Genomic DNA, 21,368 nt, shown 5'->3' with positions numbered 1-21,368 from the left:
AGTGTTGCTTTTTGATTGGTGGTAAGACAATACTTTGTTTAAAATTGTGTAGAGACGGAAAGTGCGGTTGCTTAACGATTGTGGGCAAGAAAATATATTTGACTATTTCATCTTTTCAGATAAACTGCCGTTATTTGGCGTATAAACCTGGATTAGCAAGTCTCGATGGCAAGAGACGCTCTACAAATTTACGTTATCTATGGCGTTTTAGATTGAAGCCTTCCGGTTGCGTAAAAAGGACTTCCGGCGACTGCCATATTTTAAATCCGCAAAAGGAACGTTTTAGCCCGGCAGTCTGACATTACTTCCTGTTTTTTGAATACTTGAACCAACTTCCGGTCGAAAGAGAAAAGGGGCGGCCGTGTCTAGATTGGCACACTCGCACAGTTCTACATTCATTATTGGGTTCTGATATATTTCCGGTTTGGTTGTTTCGGTTTCTCTATTGGCTGTTGGGGCGGGGGAAAGAATCAGGAAAAGGGGTTCCTCGGAAGGTAGGAGGGCGCAGGTGCGCACGCGCAGAGCTAGACGGCGTGTGCTACTAAAGTTATTCTCAGGCCGAGGCGGGGGATTTCTGCCCTCAAGCTATCGAGTTGCCAAGGAAGGAGGAGCCGGCTAAGAACTTGCGAGCTTTTCTTGCGCCTGCGCTGTGGGTTACCCTCCGTTCTCTTCCCTCCCCCCCCACACCCTTTCCGCCGGTTCATCTGCGAGGTGCGAAAAATAAAATAGAAACAAAGCTATGAGAGACCGAACGCTGGAGCTGAGAGAGGTGAGAACGCCACCCGCGCGCCCCTTTTCGACGCACGACTTAGCTCCGCCCACAACGGTCGCGTTTGCCCCTCCCTTGGCACCAACGGCCGTTCGCCTCGCCCTCCCCCGATTCCTGCAGGCTTTTCTCTTTCCCCTCCCCCCCCGTCGCAAATTGGTGGCTTTTCTCACCACCACCACCACCACCCCTCCTCTAGTGAAACCCAACGGCTCATTCCCTTTTCTCTCTTGACTCGCAAGTTCCTCTCACCACTGGACCCATTCACACATCCTCTTTCCTCCCTTTTAATCTGGGTGGCTCCCTCAGTTGCCTCTCTTCCTCCCCGGGGAGATAGAAGGTCCTCTCATGCTGACATGGAGGAAAGCCTCGATTGGCCCTTCTGCCTCTTCTCTTCCAGCACAGAATGGGAAGAGTTTAACAAATAGGAAGAATTTTAACAATCATATTTAAAATGGCGGCCGACACTTTGCCTTTCGTTCCCATCACCTTTCCAGAGGTGGTGCGCCTTCCTCCCCTTCACCTCTGGACCCCCTCAGCTGCAATTTTCTCCTGCCCTCCATAAATTGAGGCTGCTTAAAAAAGAAGGTTTATTGATGAGCAGAACCAACAACAGCATCCAGTTTTGGGACAGTATGATCCCCCTTGGCTTTAAGCATGGGTGGATTTTTATGGGGATCTTGAAGTGCTCCAGGGGGTTGTGAAATGTAGTGAGTTCTGTGCCTTTTGCTATAATAATGGTGGTGGGTTAAATCCTATTATGTCCTAAAGGTTACGTCCTCTTTCTTAGAATTGGGGCTGTAAATTCTTAACCCCATCAGCTGGAGTGGAAGTTGTTTTATGTATGGATAGATTGGCCCAGTCTTTCTTAATAAGTACAAAATATCCATCTATAAAAGACTTCAGGCATCTGCTGAAGGTTATTTTCCAATAGCAGGAAGACGGGCTGATTTCAGCCTTTAAGAGCATATTTCTTTATTTCTCCTTTGGAGAAATATAATATTCTGCCTCATTTTAATATTCCCCAAAATATGGGGGAGGGCGTGCGCTTCCTACACTCCATTTTATTTCATTTCTTCTCCCCTCTTCTACATATCTATAGCCCCCCCCCCCCCCGTTACTTTTCTTGGCATGATTGTTGGCAAGCCTGAACTCTTAGTGTCATCCCAAAGAAAATTCAAGGCAGTGTTTCTCCACTATAGCAATTTCAAAATGTGTGTTCAACTCTCCAGCCAGCCACAACAGCACACAATGCCTGTCAGCCTGAAGTGACAAAAATTGAAACAGGAAAGATATGGGAGCCACCCTCAACCAGGGACGCTACAATTCCTAGTAATTGATGTGGCTGCACTCTGATGGGAATAGTACTCCCAGGTGGCCAAGGGTCACGGAGGAGAGCCTTTTCTGTTGCAGCTCCGACCCTGAGGAACGACCTCCCCGTCGAGATCCGCACCCTCACCACCGTCCAGACCTTCCGCATAGCCCTTAAGACCTGGCTATCCCATCAGGCCTGGGGATAGGTTCCCAATTTACCCGCCCAAGTGTTGACTGTTGAATGCAAGTTGTGTCTTATCATTTTATTTTGTTCACATATTGTTTGTTTTTGTATTGCACCCCCTTCCCTACGATTGTAAGCCGCCCTGAGTCCCCTCAGGGAAAAGGGCGGCCTATAAATCCCAATAAAATGTCAAAAAAAAAAAATGTCAAAGTGGCAGCTTCACAATCTAATCTAGAGGCAAGATGATTGATTAACATCAATAGGGAGAGCTGACCTGGATCCAAAATAAGAATGTGGGCCTGATTGAGTCTTTTGAAATGGAATTGCAGTGGAAGGGCAGATTTTAATTTTGTCTCGGAGGAGGTTTGCAAATGGGTTGGTATAAAATTATTTACACACGTATTTATGCATGCTTTTTATTGTCTCACCAGTTGCCACTCAATCTATATTCATTATGCCTGTATTGTGGACTTTCCTTTTTTTTTGTCCCTTTGACTCAGTCTTGTCTCCTGGCAACTGTCTGGAGATGTCATTGCAGTTTTCTTGGCAACACTTTGGAAGCTGTTTCCTCTGTAGGCTGAGAGAAAATAATTGACTCAAAGTCATCCAATTAAATGTGTGCTGAAGATGGAACTAGAAATTAGTCTCCCATTATCTAGGTAATGCCTTAAACACTAACCCAAACTTGGTTCTCTCGACTTTCCTTAAACTTCCAAAATTCTTCAATCCCTGTATACTGAATAAGTATTATTCGTTATTCAATTTTTTTAAAAAAATTAACTCGGAAGAGGACTGATTCCAGTTGCCAGTGGTTTTTGTTAGAAAGGGTACTGGTTTCACAATTCGATGAAAAATACTTTTATTTCCAATTAATAAATAGCTTTCTAAAAATTTCTAAAGAAAGGAAGAGAATTGGTTCAACTATTCTGAGAACATAATTGTGGTTCTTAGAGCAAAACCATACTAATTAAGCAGGGCTGGATAATTGTAATACATGGTTAAAGTTTTAATCGGCCAAAGCATTTATCTCTAATTAAATAGTAGCAATTATTCTACTACTTTCTCTTACATTTTGAGAAAGGAGACCTTTTTGCTTTTGGAAACTCATGATTCCCTAAGACCTTTGAAAGTGCTGTGCTAGTTCTTGGTGTCTTCTGAAAAAACATTTATTTGATGCGACCATAGTTTGAGGACGACTGAGTTATAGCAATGACATAGAATTTCCAAGGGAGGAAATTCTATTGTCTAACTGAGGGGTTTCCAAATTTGGCAACTTGAAGATTTGTGGACATCTCTTCCTGGAATTCCTGAGCCAGGCATGCCAGGTTGCAAAAGTCATCTTTTTTCTCTCCAAATTCTATAAAATGATATACATTAAAAGTACTTGTTAGCAAAATGGACTTTTTGGTTAAGCAGTAGCATTAAACTCTGAATCCACGCATAAAAGCCTGCACAAACTTTGCAAATTATAACCATATCTTAAACAACCCGGAAGAGGTAAAACCCAGTTTCATTTCAGTCATCACAAGTGAATGAATGAATTAAAGATTAAGTAAATAGTGAAAATATATAGTCTTTATATTTTCTGCATCTGTTGACAATTTATATAATGTAGCATTCAACTACATGTAATCCTCAATTTACAATCATGTTTAGTGACCAGTCAACATTTCAACAGCACTGAAAAAGGTGACTTTTAACCAGTCCTTGCACTTGCATTGCAGTGTCCCTGTGGTCACATATATCTACCACGCATGAGGTATATGTGCTTCTCATACATACTGTACCTGATTTTCTTTTGTTTTATCTTTTTTCCCACAGAAAGATGATGAGTCGGACAATGAAGATGTTGAAAGCGTGGCTCTTGTCCCACGGCGTGGATTAGCAAAATCCAATAACTTCCCTGACCCTACTGATGGATTCTTCCAAATGGTATCATGATCTTCTTTCTGAGCACTTTGGGGTTGATAATCCACTTATTTTGTTCTCGTTTTCTCTCTCCCTCTCCCTCCCTCCCTCTCTTTCTCCCTCCCTCCCTCCCTCCCTCCCTCCATGTGTATATAAATAATAGTGAAGTATTTTTCCTGTCTTCTGTAAAAACTCTGATTTTGCTCCCTTTAGTGATTAAAAGTACCCACTTAAATACATCAACTCCATTCCCTACTAACTGTATAATATACCTCCCCCTCCCCACACATGAACTGCTTAAAGTCCCCTGGCAATGAAACATTCACAACAAGCTGAATTGATCCTGGATGGCAACAGGGGGAGAATCAGACAGGAGACAATGGCCCAGATAACTCAGATTATTTATTCACTGGTTGTATCTCAAATATAGTACAGCTAGCATGCTGACCTAGTGGAAAAGGATCAATAATGAGAATAGCATCAAGATGGGTTTATCCAAAAACATTCCAATCTCATGCTGTAATTAACACTATGTCTTCCTCTTTTTTATCTGGTTTTTGAAATGTAAAAGAACCAAACAAAGTAATAACCAAAAGCCAACATATGTTTGTCAAAAACAGATTAGGCCAGACAAATCGTATTGCATTCTTTGACAAAGTGACAAAATTAGTGGACCAGAGGAATGCCGTTGATATAGTTTACTTGGACTTCAGTAAGGCATTTGATAAGGTAGACCATAACCTATTACTAAATAAAGTAGAAGAATGTGGGGTAGACAGCATCACCACCATTCGTAACTGGCTGACCAACTGCACCCAACGTGTAGTCCTCAATGGAATTGCATCTACATGGAGGAAAGTATGCAGTGGAGTACCCCCAAGACTCTGTTTTAGGCCCAGTAATCTTCAACATTTTCATCAATGACTTGGACAAGGGGATAGATGGGGAACTCATCAAATTTGCCGATGACACCAAGCTGGCAGGAATAGCCAACACTCCAGAAGATAGGCTTAAGATACCCAAGGATCTTGACAGACTTAAATATTGGGCCTATAATGAAATGAAATTCAATGGTGAAAAAAGTAAAGTTCTACATTTAGGCAAGAAAACCAGATGCACAGGTACAGTATATGTGGTACCTTGTTTGATAGTAGTAATTGTGAGAGGAATCTTGGAGTCCTAGTGGACAATCATTTAAATCATCAACTGCAGTGTTCAGCAGTTGCCAAAAAAGCCAATGCAGTTCTAGACTGCAAAAACAGAGGGATAGAATCAAGATCACGTGAAGTGTTAATACCGTTTTATAATGCCTTGGTAAGGCCACACTTGGAATAATGCATCCAATTTTGGTCGCCATGGTGTAAAAAAGATGTGGAGAGAAGAGCAACAAAGAAGATTAGGAGACTGGAGGCTAAAACATGAACAGTTTCAAAAACTGGGTATGTCTAGTTTAATGAAAAGAAGGAGTAGGGGAGACATGATAGCAGTCTTCCAATATTTCAGGGGCTGTCACAAAGAAGAGGGAGTCAGGCTATTCTCCAAAGCACCTGAGGGCAGGACAAGAAGCAATGGTGGAAACTAATCAAGGAGAGAAGCAACTTAGAACTAAGGAGAAATTTCCTGACAGAACAATTAATCAGTGGAACAACTTGCCTCCAGAAGTTGTAAATGCTCTAACACTGGAAGTTTTTAAGAAGATGTTGGCTAACCATTAGGGTTTCCTGCCCAAGCATGGGATTGGAGTAGAAGACCTCCAAAGTCCCTTCCAACTATATTCCATTCTAATCTACGACCAAGGGTGTATCGGCTGTAGTTCTGCTTTTGCTCAGAGCTGCTCAGCAAGCAACGTGGTTTGCTGGAAGTCTGATGTACACTGTGATTATTTGTATGCTTAATCTGTTTGTTATATCTTCAAAGCAGTTTGGTTGTTTTGGTGAGCCAGGTTTTGTCCACAATACCATATTGTTTGATTGCTTGATATCTTCAGGGTTGCAGAAGATGTTTTGCTGCTCTAATACATTGGGAGGACAGTAAAGAAAACGATACTTTCAAAGCCCTACATCAGTGATGGCGAACCTTTTTTGGCTCGCATGCCAAAAGCGGGGGGAGCGCAGGGAGGTCATGCGCAGGCGTACCACACCCATAACGCTATGCGCATGAATCCATATTCCCCCCCCCCATTTTTGGCGTGCATTTTTCAGGCTCCAGAGGCTTTATAGGAGTACGGGGAGGGCAATAGCAGCTCCCACTCCCCTGGAGGCTCCTCTGAAGCCTCCAGAGCGCAAAAAATAGGCCCTACGGAACCGAAAGTTCAGGAACTGACTTCCAATTTGTTCATAGGGCCGGTTTTAGCCCACCGGAGCCTTCAGGAGGCTTCCCTGAAGACTCCCTGAAGCCTCTGGAGGGCGAAAAATGGCCTCAAAAGAAGGTTGAATTCAACTGGCCATGTGATGCACAGCCCTACATGATGTAAGTCTCATAGCTGTTGATGATTAGATTTTTTTTAATGAGATCATAAAGATATGGATTACATTAATAGCTGCATTTTCTTTTCATAATTACTTTTGAATACTAATTACATGGAAAATTTCTAAAACACTTTTTGAGCAGTGTCCACTAGTAACTTGAATCTATTGGTACACTGAATCACTCTCCTAACTGGTGGGATGAAGGCAACATTTTGTTGGCTTGCAGGATAGTCTCTAGGATAGATAAATCTTATATAGAATAGTGACTTTAGTATATCTGTCCAGATGTTCCCAAACTAAAAAAAGTAGTTATGCTGGTTGTGAAATCAAGAGAAGAGGAAAGCATTTAGTAGAGCTGAATGAATCTTGGGCGTGATCTTTAAGAGCCATGGTGATGAATATATGCATGAAAGTGAAGATGTGGGTTTAATTATGAATGATAGTTTAAATGTATGCATGAAAAGAAATAAAGTCATGGGAAATAACAGGCAAAATAAAATGTTTGAAGGAGCATTTTATAGATTTGTATGGAAATTACAATGATACCTTGAAGAATGGAGTTAAATGCTTTTAAAGTTAGTGCCCAAGAAAAAAGGTGAGAAGAAAGCTGTAAATCCTTTGAGAATGTAGAAAAGTAGTGGAGCTGCCAGTTAAGATGGTGTTCCTGGGAAAAATCCAAATATGACCATTCAAAATACTTAATACGTGAAAATTGCATTCAAATCTGGTTGTTAAGAAAATACTGTTATTGTTCTATACCTAGAAAAACACAACTGTGTGAATGCAATGCCCCTCCCCACAGTAGGATTAGTTAAAGTGCTTGGGAAGATGTTTAGCAGAATCTTGATAGAAAAGATATGTGAGAAAAGTGCATTGATTGCTGGGAGTATGCAGATCAGTTTTATGATTTTCAGCAAGACATTGAAGAGTATGTGAATAGGAAAAAATATGTTGGTTTAGAGAAAAATCTTATTATAAAGTAAATAATTTGCATAATGGAATATTTTGCTTGAATGGGTCTAGGACAAGTTGCTGCAGGCGACTCGCAGCAAGTAGGGCATATCAAATTTTTCAACTTTCAGTTTCCAAATTAGGGGTGCTCAAAAATTGTGATATGCCTTGGGGATTGTAAAAATATTTTGATTATTTTAATATAATTTAGATGTGCTTGATAAGTAACTACATAAATATTATCACTTTTTAACATTTTGCTTGTTTCAGGAAATTCGGCACGGGATAATTCAAGAGAGGGACAAGTGAATTGCAGTGGGACCTGGTCTTGCTTTAGATTTGAACCTTCTCATGTCAGACATCCTCAAGGCTGGAATGAAACAGAATGTGGAGTCACTTGTTCCTTTTGTCTCTCTTGAGTTATCCCGCGGTGAGTTGTCCCACAGCAAGTTGGCTGGGGGCACGTTGTCCCATTCACTTCTTGAATTTGGAGTTCTAATTTGTATGATATATATTTTCCGAATAGAGTGATATACAGTAGAAGCATGTGTGAGAAAAATTGAATGCTCAATACTTACTTTATTTGATATTGTGGAGGGGCTTTAAGAAATCCCTCTGGTTGTTTAATCTGTAAATTTCTGTTGCAGTGCAAGACAGTTGTTAAGTTAGTTTTGCCCCATTTTATAACCTTTCTCGTCACAGTTGTTAAGGGAATCACTGAAGTTGCCAAGTATCTGAATTTTGATCATGAGGATGCTACAACGGTTGTAAATGTGAAAAATGGTCATATCACTTTTTTCAGTTCCATTATAACTCCAAACAGTCACTAAGCGAACTGTTGTAAGTCAAGGACTACCTGTATGGTGTAATGCAGTGGTGGTAAACCTTTTCAGCCCCAAGTGCCCAAACCGGAACGTGTGTGCATGTGCGCAGCCAGGTAGTCTTCACAGGCATTTAGAGCGTTGGAAAACAGCCTGAAAAATGGCCAAAAACCAGACCATTTTGGGGGCGTTTTTCAGGCCAAAAACAGCTGAAAATTGAGCTGAAAACAACCCCCAAAACAGCTGAAAATGGCCCAAAATGGCCTGTTAATTTACTTGATTTTTGGCCATTTTCAGGCCATTTTTTGGACTAAAAACGGTCTGAAAACACCACGAAAAATGGTCTGTTTTGGGGGCCTTTTTCCAGCACTATGGCGCCTGCAAACACCAGCAGGCTGAAAACCAGAAGAGAAGCTGGCGACAGCGCACATGCCCACAGAGAGGGCTCTGCGTGCCCACCTCTGGCACCTGTGCCATAGGTTAGCCATCACAGGTGTAATGTATTGATGCTTGTTGAAAGAAGCAAACCCAGCAGTGTATAAAAACATGCTACTGCCCACTTTGTTACCTGGTACGCCTCACTTAACTATCACAAATGGGACTGGCAATTCTGCCGCTAAGTGATACAGTCATTAAACAAGACATTGTATATGTTTGCGACTTGAAATCTCCCTTCCACTTTCTCTATTGACTCTGCTTGACTATGAAGTGGGCAAATGATTGCAGGGATGCTGCGGTGGCTATAAGAGGGACAACTGGTTGTAAAGCTAATTTTTCAGTGCTACAGTTACTTTGAATTAAAAAGGGCAGTATTAAGTGACTACTACCTATAATTATTTTATTCTTCTGAAATAATTTTTAGAAACAACCTATAGAACCTAGAACAGTGGTTCTCAACCTTTATTTCACCATGGACCCCTTTTAAATACCTTTTGTAGCCACAGATCCCAAAGACTTAAGATTTAAATCATATAATTTCTTCAAGGCTTCACAGACGCCCTGTGATGGATGACATGACAGGCACAGATTGAGAACCACTGACCTAGAACAATTATCAATGTTTCTGAGCTCCCTTAAATATAAGATCAGGATTCAATCATTGCTACTGAACTTCTCATTATATCATTTATCCCCTTTATAGACACGTGAGATCCGTGAATCCTTGAAGGTCCTGGAACACAAAGTGAAGGACCTAGAGAAAAATCAGACTACAGTCCTGGCTTCACCAATCCCTGATGACAGTAGGTTTTCAACAGTCAAGCTTCAATCTGCCAATATATACCCTGTGGCTTAAATGTATATGGCATCTTGCAGGCTGTTGCTTAAAATGTTATGTGTTCCAAAAATATAAACGGAAAACTAATGGCAAATGCTACAATCCCTCTTTAAAGCTTAGTTAAATTAGAACTGAAACTTATGACGACATGGTAAAGATGACCAAAAATACCATCTTTGAGACGGAATTAGTGGAAAAAGGAAACATGCTTCAAACAAGAGACTTACACAAATGAGGCAGCAAGGAAGATTAGTCAATATTGATCAAGAAAGCAAGAGACCTTTGGTCAGTTGAGAGTAGGAATCAAGAATAGAAACCAGCCTGTTTAAATGTAACAAGAACTGAAAGAAAGTGACTTGCACTTACTTTAAAAATAAAGGCAAGAAATTTGTGTTTTGAGTAGAGTCAGAAGAATTATTTTGGCAGGAGAATTCGTAGTAGAGATATAAGAACTGAGGTTTGGAGAGAGAGAGAGAGAGAGAGACTATTGAAGAGAAATAACTATAAAGTACAGGTAGTCCCCACTTTCTGACTGCCTTGCTTTATGACCATTTAAAGTTATGACAACATAAAAATAGTTTTGCAATCAATCCTTGCGTTTATGGCCTTCATAATAGGTGATCATTCGGGCATTTCAGAACTGGCTTGCAACAAGCTGCATTAATAAAGGCAGAAATAAAATTGTAAACTGTGATCACATGATATTTTGCTTAGGCAATTGCGGCCCTTAGCAACAGAGCTGCCAGTACCAATTGTGGTTACTAAGCAAGGGCTACCTGTACAGAAGAAAATGAGCAATTATGAATCAGACTTTCAGCAAAGGCATAAAGGAGATAATTTTTCAGAATTGTTCAGGAAAAAGTGGTATGACTTACAATGGATTGCAGGTAGCAATAGCACTTAGATGTATATACAGCTTCATAATGCTTTACAGCTCTCTCTCTAAGCCAGGGGTGTCAAACTCAAGGCCCTGGGCCCTGATCTGGCCTGTGGGGTGCTTAGATTTGGTTCACGGGGCCCCCTGAAAACAGTGAAGGACTGGCCTGTGGTGCCTCTGTTATCAAAAATGGAGTGTAGGATGGTTGCGTGTGTCCCTCCCAAACACTGTTTTCGCTAGCAAAGGGGTTGCAGGAGGCCATTGCAGCCAAAACAGAGCTTGGGAGCCCGTTTTTACTGGAAGAGCGCTCGGGCCATCCCAACACGAGTGACATCGAACTGGCCACATCCACTCTAGCCACACCCACCCCAGCCCCCCAAGGTCAAACACAACCCTGATGTGGCCCTCAATGAAATCGAGTTTGATACCCCTGCTCTAAGTGGTTTACAGAGTCAGCCTTTCACCCCCAACAATCTGGCTCCTCATTTTACTGACTTCGGAAAGATGGAAGGCCAAGTATACCTTGAGCCAGTGAGGATTGAACTGCTAGTTGGCAGAATTAGCCTGCAATACTGCATTCTAACCACTGCACCACCACAACAGTTTTGCTTAGTGATGGCCTTATTCCTAGTTACAATGAAAAGTAATTCTGTGACTAATGCCCGCATTTGCAGCTTTTACACCTCTCTAGGGGTACTCTCTGTAAAATCATAAATCTAGGAGTGTCCTGTATAAAATCATAAACCATAAACAGTCTCAATCACATGATTTTTTGCTTTGTGACTGCTTTGCTTAACTGGGTTGATGGTCCCTAATTCTGTCACTAAATGAGGACTAAATTACTAAATTTGTTCTCATCATTTACAGGTAGTCCTCATTAGTTTCCCAGAGGAAAGGTGGGAGGTGGGGCAGTGTAATTCAATCACAATGCTTGCAAGAATCAGATATGATGAAAATTAGTATCCTTTTTTGCATTTTCAATGTGTTTTCCAGATGCGAAGCAAGGCCTACAAAAGCTACGTGAGGAAATCAAGGAGTTGGCAAAAGACACAAGAGCCCAGCTGAAGAGTGAGTATGTGCACAACTTATGAAGAAAGCAAAGAGGGTTGTATCTTGACTCTTTAGCCTAGGAATTAATATCTAGTGCTCTGAAAAAAATATCATGTTTTAGTCCCCAGAACTCTCTTTCTTGAAATAAGCATTACAATCTCACTATAGCTACTTTTTAATTATGTAGAAATTGAGCCCACCAAGGAAGAACAAGATGAGAACAGAAATTCGTTCAACAACCGAATGAAGAGAAATCAGGTGAGAAGCAAAATAGTTGCTTGTCTTGATGGGGAAGCAAGGTGAGGAGGCAAAAGGGGTCTGCATAACTCATACAGATTTCTGCTTCAGCATGGAATCCTTTCACAACAATTCTTGGATCTCATCAATAAATGCAACTCTATACAGTCTGATTACCGAGACAGAAATCTGGAGCGCATCAAACGACATATACAGATTAGTGAGTATTTATGGTTGCCTTTGTTAAGCACAGAAAATACTGTATTTTAATGTCGTCATCTTATAGAATTGCCCAAATCATTTGCCTGCTGTAGAAAGATTGAAACAACCAAAGTTTTTGGATATTTGGCGGGCCCCCGGAGGAGAGCCTTTTCTGTGGCTGCTCCGATCCTGTGGAATCAGCTACCCCCAGAGGTCCGAACCTTACCCACTCTCATGGCCTTCAGGAAAGCCATTAAAACCTGGCTGTTCCAGCAGGCCTGGAGCTGTTGACCTTAGTGTTAAGGTCCAGCCCTGATTAGAACGTATGTGTGTTGTGAATTTTAAACTATTTTTTATTTATTTTGCTTTTCTTTTTTTCTTCTTTCATTGTAAGCCGCCCGGAGTCCTCCGGGATTGGGCGGCCTATAAATTTAATAAATGAAATGAAATGGCCAAATCCACAATTTTAGTTATTTGGAATAAAGATACATGCTAGAGAATCTGAGTTATAGATCTGTTCAATCACTGAAATTATCATGCATTTATGGCGAAGTCTGGTAACTGCTCACAGATGGGCCTTCTTAATATGATGCCTCCACTCTAGAATGTTCTCTCTCTCGACATTTGAGAGAGACCTGCTATAACAATTTTTAAAAGTTTTATAAAGAATACATTACATTCCTTTAATATATTATTTATCATTAAATTAACATTTATTGCTGCTTTTATTGTATTTTTAAAGTAATTTTCTTAAAGATTATAACTGCAACAGTAAAAACTAATACAAACTGAAAGAAAGCAAAAAAGTAGAGAGTCAAAGTGCCAAGGAAGAGAAACAATGTAAAAGAAAAGAGTAAAGAAAAAGAAGTGATCTCCAACCTTCATCACAATTAATATAAACAATTTTAGTAATTTTTCTCCTCTTACTTTACAATCAATGATCCTGTGTTCCATTTCTTATCTATAAATAAATCTATGAATTTATTTCATTATCATTTCAGTCCTGGTGTCCACAAAAGACCATTAAAAGTTGCCAGAAATAACATCTGTTTTTACCTTGATCAAATAAACCAACTTCATGTTCCTTTCTTTTATTTCCAACAGTCTTAATTTTAATCCATTCAAGTACTCTTGTAGAACTACTTATTTCTTTTTTACCCCTTCCCACAAGATTCATCCAAGCTTTAACTAACTTCTCTTATAAATCTAATATGACACAATTATCCAGAACACTTTCTTGATTTATTAATCATAATTCTCTTTTGACTTTTAAAACATCAACAGATTACATTTTTATATCCAATGAAACATCTCTTTCCATGTCATTTTTCTAGGGTGTCATTATAGATCCACTTTCAGAGTCTCGGTCTTGTCAGATAAAACTTGTTTCTCTTCTGTCATCTTTTCCAAAACATTTTTTTTACATAGCCTATCTATAGAAGCAAACATTGCTATCAAAATTGTTGATATTAATTTCTGATTTCATTTTTCAAAAGCATCCACAGTATTTCCAGTGTTAAAATATTTTGCATCATTCTGTAGTTGTTAAAACAGGTTTACGTATTTTCTCCTCTAATTAAATCTTTATTGTCCAATTTTTAAAATCTTTTATCACTTTATATTCAAAACAAGTTGACTTTCTTATGAGAAAAAATCTTATTAATTGCAAAATATCATTTCCAATTTATCTGGATCTTTTTTAAAATCAGCTTTTTGCTATTTATTTCAAATTCCTTAAGATTATAGTTGAATTTTTCTTTCATTAACGATTGAAGGCAGACTCACTCAGTATTTTCAGATGTGTCAATCCAAAGGTTCTAATAATAGTTTCCAATTAGAAAAAGAAGTATGTGAACTTAGTATCTTTTTAAAACATACAGTTTGAGCAAAATGTCTACCTCACCTGCCAGTACTCAAAACTCACCCAACTGTTATTTTGAGATCTCCTCAAAGGAGCAACTGTCCTGAACATTTGTGGAAATCACCTATCCTTTCTTTGTGTGGAGAGATTAAAAAAGCAAATGGTTTGTTTTTCACAATTGTCAGTTTTATTTTTCACAGAGCCATCTTCAGTGTACCATTTTGTCCTTCAGAAGTCACAACTTTAATTGTAAACTGCTTCCAAATGCTTAAGCCTAGGAAGCAGTATAAAAAATACATTAAATAAATAAGAAAGAATGTCCAAATGTGATATCCTTTATTCTATACTGTTTCTCTTTAAAGAGGTAGCAGAAAAAAGCAGGACCCTTGTGTTCTATTCCATGAATAGAATGTCCATTAATTTAACTGGAAAAAGTTTTTTTAAACTCTTAGTTCTGTCAGTGAATATAGAAATAGAAAAATGATGCATAACAAACTAGTATGCAAATGTAATGTGCATAATGCCTTTTAAATGCAGATTTTTCTTTTTTAAAAAGGGTTAGAGTGGCTTTTTAAAAATGCATGGCCTTGTAGCTCAAGATGCAGGAACATACTATAATGTAACTCTGAGACTTTTCCAGTTACATCTTCTGAATATGTAAAATAGGATGGCCAGAGATTATTTAACACCCCCCTCCTCCCCAAATATTAGATTTATCTACCAGGCGAGCTGATCGGGCATTTTATGAGCAATTCTTCAAAGTACACTTTCCAAAACAATTAAATCATACTTCTGAAACAGCACAAAGACTTCCCAGAACACCTGATTGATATATTCTGAGAAATTAAGGGAACTTTCTGGAAGCAAAATGAAGCATTCCATTGCCAGCCTGTTGCATTTTGTGATTTGCTGTGAAATCCCCACTAATATAATTGTTTGGATGTATATGTGTGAAAAGAAATGTGAACTCACAGTTGAAGAATATCTCATAATTTTCCAACCTCTTAAAGCTAGCCTAAGTAGCTGGTTTAAATTCAATGTATACATCCAATATGTTCTTTGTAGGCCTGAGTATGGTTAAAGACAAGGTAGGCCAGAGCATGTACAGAACAGCAACAACAACTGGGCACCTTGCTCCTCTGAAGCTCAAACCTAGCATTGGCAGGTTTCCAAATGTCATGTTCATCAGTAATCTTCATGAGGAAGAAGATGGATACACTGTTTCTTCTTTGTGGCTGATTTTAGGCATCAGCCTAACAAAAATGGGAGAGGGTACCTCCTAGTGTGTTCTCCAGCAAGGTAGGAAGGCATCAAACCCACAAGAAAAGGGTAAATGTCTGTTTTATAGTTCAGTACCTGGGATCCTCATTCCCTGGTTTTTTTTAAAAAAAAAAAAACAGGAAAGACAACCTAGAATCATAAGACTAGAAGGTACCTTGGAGGTCTCGTAATCCAACCCCTGCCCAAGGCAAAATATCCTTAAAGCATCCCAGACAAAATCTTTTCCAGAAAACCTGCAACCCCAAAGTTTCATGTGCCATTAATCTGCTATTTGTAGCCCTTGGAAGCCCATTTGACTAAGATTTCTTGAAAACCAAAAGCACTGTTTCCCTTTTGAGAAGAAAAGTAGAAACTTATCCAATGTAAGAGGTAAAAGAGAAAGATCACAGTTAAATGCCTATCCCTTTTTTAAAAGTTTGATACATTCTTCCTGGAAGAGGTTATTCCATCTCTGAATGTTCAGTTTTATAAAGCCCTTCATCAATGTGTGCTATTAATATATGTAGCAAGTCATTATCTCTCAGAAAGATAGCATCTGAGGGATAATGCCATCCTTTGAAGCATTTTTTCTTAACCTTGGCAACTTCAAAATGTGTTGATCAACTTCTAACATCAAAAGTTGAAATAACTACTAGTACAATCACAATCACAGTCATTTCAGCATCTCTGTAACAAATAGAAAGAAAGCAAACAAGCAACAAAGCTGTCTGATGATATCACCCAGTTATGAAATACAGAGTTTTTACCCCTAACATTATCGGGTTCTCTGCCTTTCAGCTTTGCAGTTTGCCATGAGAAGGCATTGTGGTGCCAGCACAGAGCAGATTAATTTCAGAATTCCAGGGTATCCCTTGATGTTTAGGTCTTATGCTTCAGATAAAGCCTCTAAATTTTTGGATTCTGTTCACAGGGCAAAACAAGCGTCAGGGTCCTGGGGAAAAGACATTTTGAATTTCATTTGCCTTTTCTGATGGAAAAGTGAAAGAAACCTCTTGCTTATTGATATTGACACTATATTTTTATTCCTTCCAGCTGGTGGCCCGATGGTATCTGATGACAAGCTGGATGAGATGCTGGAGAGCGGTCAGACAGAAATGTTTATTTCAAATGTGAGTATTGGAATATTGGGGCCGTTGAAAGAGGAAAAGGCTCTAAACAAGGAGATTCATCTACCTCATCTTTTTTGTGCAGCTCACGAAGGACACACAAGTGACAAAGCAGGCTCTCAATGAGATCGAAACCAGGCACAGTGAAATCCTGAAATTGGAACGCAGTATCCAGGAGCTACATGATCTGTTTATGTTCCTGGCTACAGAAGTGGAGCTGCAAGTATGAAGTGGAGAGAGAGAAACGCAAGGGGGATTGTGCTTTGGTCCAACTTTGTTGAAGTAGACCATCAGCCTAATTACCTTAATAGGGTTTACACTGACCAGTAGGTTTTTGTGGTGTCAAATATTTTTCCCACCTTCTTTGGAGATGTTAACCACTGACCTTTGGATTTCTTGTATGAAAAGGATAGGCAATACTTCCCCAAAGAGAGAAAATAATCCTTGTAGAGTCCTCTTATTCCCTTTTTTAAAACTGTTCTAACTCTCTACAAGCATCCAATCTCCTTCCTATCAGTACTGTTGTCAAGTAGGTTTCCTATATGGCCTTTCTAGGAGGTCACCAAGAACTGTGGTGGTGCAGTGGTCAGAATGCAGTACTGCAGGCTACTTCTGCTGATCGTTTGTCAGCTCCCTGCAGTTCAACAGTTTGAACCTCACCAGGCTCAAGGTTGACTCAGCCTTCCATCCTTTAGAGGTCGGTAAAATGAGGATCCAGATTGTTGGGGGCAATAAGCTGACTCTATAAACTGCTTAGAGAGGGCTATAAAGCTCTCTCTAGCAGTATAGAAGTTTAAACGCTATTGCTATAGCTAACTCTGCCCACTGCAAGGAGTTCGATCCTCATCCTTCTGAGGTGGGTAAAATGAGGACCCAGATTTTGGGGGGGGAAGTATATAAGTCTAAGCACTGCCACTATTATTAATGATGCAAAAGTTGAGCTGCTACATTTGAACAGTTTTGAACTGCCATTTGTTTGCTTTGTTTTCACTTTACTACTTGTCCCATAATCCTGCAGGGGACCGTTTTAGTCTCACTGCTTTTTCTGTTCTGTCCCCCCCAACAACTGATTATCTTCATCCGAAAGCTCCTTATCCAAACATTCCCTTTCGATTCCATTCAGGGAGACGCAATTGACCGGATAGAGAAGAACATTCTAGACTCTGGGGATTACGTCAAGAAAGGGCAACTGCACCTTCACCAAGCCCAGGAGAATCAGAAAAAAGCTCTCAAGGTAAACCGCCCCCATCTGCAGCCCTCAACGTACCACCACAGTGAAGCCCAAAATTTCGGCTGCTAAGTGAGACAGTTGTTAAGTGAACCACTGCAGTTGGTTAAATTAGTAACATGTTTTAAGTGAATCTGGTTTTCCCCATCGACTTTACTTGTCAGAAGCTGGCAAAAGGGGATCACGTGACACCCTGCAACATGGTTACCATCATTAATAGGAGTCATTTGAATTTTTATCACGTGACCCTGGGGAGGCTGCAGCGATGGTAAATGGGAAAAGAAGTCATAAGTCACTTTTCTCAGTGGAGTTGTAACTTCAAATGGTCACTAAAGCAACTGTTCTAAATTGAGGATTACCTGGTGGGCTATAGCTGCTGCCAGATATCATCAGTGCCCACATGCTTGCTGCCTCTTGTGCGCACACTTGGGGGTGGGGGTTCACCGACAAAATGGCGAATGACAAAACCGCGCCCGATTAAACCGCGTCGCTGACATCATCAACATGGCGACAACAGCGCGGAGACAGAAGCACGCTGTAAACCCTAAACCTAAACTTAATCCCTAACCCTTAACCTAACCCAAACCCTTAACCTAACCCTAAACCTAACCCTAAACCTAACCCTTACCTTAAGTTGAATCGGCTTTTTTTCAAAGCGCTATTTAAAGCGCCCTTCTTTCTCCGCGCTGGCTGTTGTCGCCGCATTGATGATGTCAGCGACGCGGTTTAGTCGGGCGTGGTTTTGTCGTTCGCCCTTTTGACGGGTCACGGGTGGGTCTCCCAACTGGGCTGATTACCCTGAAATTGTGTTTCTCCTGAAAATCCCTAGTGCTTATTTTGCAGCCCCCCAAAATATAAGACTGGGTCTTATTTTTGAGGACTGCAGAATAAAATGAAATACCCTTCTGTTGTATTTTACAAGCGTTAACTCTCCTGAGAGTTTCTGCTTTCAAGTTGGGGGGAGGGGGGGATGATATTTTGAGTCCTTGTAGTTCAAAATAGCTAGTAGCATGTGGTGAAGGCTCAAGGAAATGAAAGGCGCATTGAACAAATAGTCTGTGTGTGAGAAAGTTCCTTTTTATTCCCTGAAGCTAGAAGAGAAAGAATCGCTATTGCAGGATGGAGATGCTTCCCCATCTATATGTCTTCACATTTTTCTGCCTTCTCTCTTTTGCCTTTGGCTCTGCAGAAGAAGTTCATGATTGGTATCTGCTTGACCATCACAGCATTCATCATTATTCTCATCATCATCCTGAGTATTACGCTTTAGAAGGCCTTCCCCTCCCCTTGTGTCTCCCTTCATGCTGCATGATCAAAGCCTGATGGTACGTACAAGGGGATGAAAACCCAAGGTTACACTTGGGCTGGGTTAAACGTGGTTGACCCACTAAGCAGGTGTGAACAGAGACCTGTTTTCGGCATTTCACAGAGATAGAGTTGCTTCCTTAGTGTCCCATGCAAGGGTGGTATTCACTTACCTTTCCTACCGGTTTGCAAATGTGAGCACTCATGGGCACTCGCACGTGACACATCCGTGCATGCACTTTGTCTTATAAAAGGGTCTAAATGGGATGTCACAGAGCCAGGGCGGGAGTGCGTGGCCACCCGCGATTTCCTCTACCGGTTCAGACGAAGGGGTCATAACCGGCATAATACCATCTCTGGTCCCATGTCTCCTGGGAGGAAGTGAAACCCTTGGAAACCCTTTATTGTACACGTTAGGCTGCTGGAAAGGCTACGGGATAGCTAGCTTATTAGATCAGGGTGGACAACTTTGACTCCTTTATGACCTGTGGACTTCAGCTCCCAGAATTCCAGGCTGGCTCAGGAATTCTCGGATTTGAAGTCCACAGGCCATGTATTAGAACTTTTCAGTTGGGGTCAGAATGGAAATAGTGACTCTGCAATTGTTTTTCTTTTCTCTTTAGGATTTCCCTTGGGTTGCATCTCTTATCCTGGAACTGTTCCCCTTTCACTGGGGAGGCCTTTGCACTACAGATGACTGGTCGGGCACCTTCAGCCCCTCCATTCCTGGAAGCACATGCTGCCTATACCTAGAAACCTTCCCTATGTTCAAAACCATGTCCAGGTGCCTATAACGGTCATAATCTAGAAGACGGTCTCTGCTGCTTTAGTTTTGACCTTTGGATTATTTTTGTAAAGTTTTCCTCAATGGATACTGCTGTCCTGAGTCAGCAACTGTGATCAGTCACTTCCATGAAAGAATCTTCAACGAAAGAACCATTTTGTTGTTGTTGTTGTTGTTGTTTATTCTTGTAAAAACATAGCAAAGCAACACCACGAGCAACCCTAGTTTTCCTTTATTGATCATGGCATTTTTGCCCCCTCTAGTTCTCTCCCAAATCCTGCTTCAGCACCTTCCTCAACTTATCATAGTTTGTGCCATGTCACTTTAAAAAAATAGGTTCCTCCCCTTCCAAAATATTCTGTGTTTACCAGAGAGCAACAGAAGATAAGAATATTCTGCTCAGGTTGGGGCAGATCTTGATCCTTCACATCCTATGCTCAACCATGCATGGGGAAATCTACTCTTCACCCTGAGCTGATCTGTTGGATTTTTCTCCTTATCTTAGAGACACAACCTAGTATAACAAAGGATGAAAGATAAACACATTCTGGTCCATTTTGGGCTGAAATATTGGGGTTTCCAAGCTTTTTTTAAAGAGCTCTTGCTGTGTCTTTTCTCCACCTACGTGCCTTAGGAATTGTGTGCCCAACACTTGGTCGTGACTACAGATTACTTCATTCTCTCCCTTTGATCTTTTGATCCTGATTAATATCCCAGTGCCAACTTTAAAAGGATTGAGAGTGAACTATACAAACTTTGTCCCTTGTGGGATTTGCACAGAGACCAAAATACAGCATAAATATCATGTTCAGAGGACCAGGTTAAATCAAGGTCCCAAACAGTCTAGCAAGTCGAGTCATCTGGTGTGTTTTTCCATGCAAGTCCAGCTAAATTATTTTGGGAAATCATGATGCAAGTGGAAATTAGGATCTCCTGGTCCTGTTTTTAAAAATCCAGTACTTTTGTATTTTGAAAAAAATAATCAGAGAATTAAGCTTCCCCACCCCAATTGCTTTAAGTCTCAATGTATTCAAAATCAAACTGACTATATTTTGTAATATAAAATAAAAGCACTTTTAAAAACAGTTACAAATTATTTTGTCTTTTTTCTAAAGAGCTTCTCAATCAGATCTTCAGAGGTCTTGGCTTTCAGCTACTGCTACTAAATGCTAGGTTGGTCTGTAGTAAGGCTCCCTCATCTGTGATTTAGAAATGAGATGATTTAATCATAGATGAGATGACCAACCTTGGCATTGCCAAGAACTATTACCAAGACCTGGCTGGGTCCAGAAATGGGAATGGACATTTGAGAAATGCGTCCAGTGGAGCATCAAGTGTGGTATCGGCCAAGACGACATGAGTAGCAATGTGATGGTCATCTGGAAGTTTCTTAAGGCTCTCTGGAGCTTTATTCTACATATTGCCAGATATGAGACCCTGTTCATTTAAATCAGGGTCTATGGATAATTTGGGATTTGTTGCTGTACTAGCCTTCCGGTTGCATAGCAATCCCTGTACCTGAGCTGCTGAACTCCCATTGCTAGATGAAGCTTGCAAGAAGCCATAGTAGGGTCTACAAATAGATGTCTTTTTACGTTCAGCAAGTTAAACTAGAAAGTATGATACAATTGCTGCATAAAAGGGCCCTCAAATTTAACAAAACATCACCTGAACTAGAAGTCAGCAGATTGATTTCAAGGATAGATGCTGGGATTTGAAAGTTACCAGATATACAGCATCAGTCAGCGAC

General features: G+C 40.4%; 1 protein-coding gene across 1 annotated transcript; it reads left to right on the top strand.

Annotated features, from left to right (window-relative positions):
* The first annotated feature begins 390 nt into the window (after positions 1–390).
* Positions 391–20,703, top strand: STX4 (syntaxin 4). Its single transcript, XM_032237297.1, has 11 exons — positions 391–769; positions 4,086–4,196; positions 9,554–9,653; positions 11,559–11,633; positions 11,803–11,873; positions 11,964–12,072; positions 16,228–16,304; positions 16,387–16,524; positions 17,425–17,535; positions 18,719–18,854; positions 19,458–20,703. Exons 1-10 carry the CDS (start codon positions 740–742, stop codon positions 18,797–18,799), a joined length of 903 nt encoding a protein of 300 aa, XP_032093188.1. The 5' UTR covers positions 391–739; the 3' UTR covers positions 18,800–18,854; positions 19,458–20,703.
* Positions 20,704–21,368: the final 665 nt, after the last annotated feature.

This window comes from Thamnophis elegans, chromosome Z (genome assembly GCF_009769535.1).
Source record: "Thamnophis elegans isolate rThaEle1 chromosome Z, rThaEle1.pri, whole genome shotgun sequence".
NCBI lineage: Eukaryota > Metazoa > Chordata > Lepidosauria > Squamata > Colubridae > Thamnophis > Thamnophis elegans.
Note: the sequence above shows the minus strand (reverse complement) of the source record. Positions and strands in the feature narration are given on the sequence as shown.

What these genes read in the sequence shown, in the direction of transcription:
- STX4 (XM_032237297.1), top strand. Translation starts at nt 740, where the DNA reads ATGAGAGACCGAACGCTGGAGCTGAGAGAG. An exon ending in CTACAGAAGTGGAGCTGCAA is followed by an intron (nt 16,525 to 17,424) that starts GTATGAAGTGGA and finishes GATTCCATTCAG; the next exon opens with GGAGACGCAATTGACCGGAT. An exon ending in ATCAGAAAAAAGCTCTCAAG is followed by an intron (nt 17,536 to 18,718) that starts GTAAACCGCCCC and finishes TTGGCTCTGCAG; the next exon opens with AAGAAGTTCATGATTGGTAT.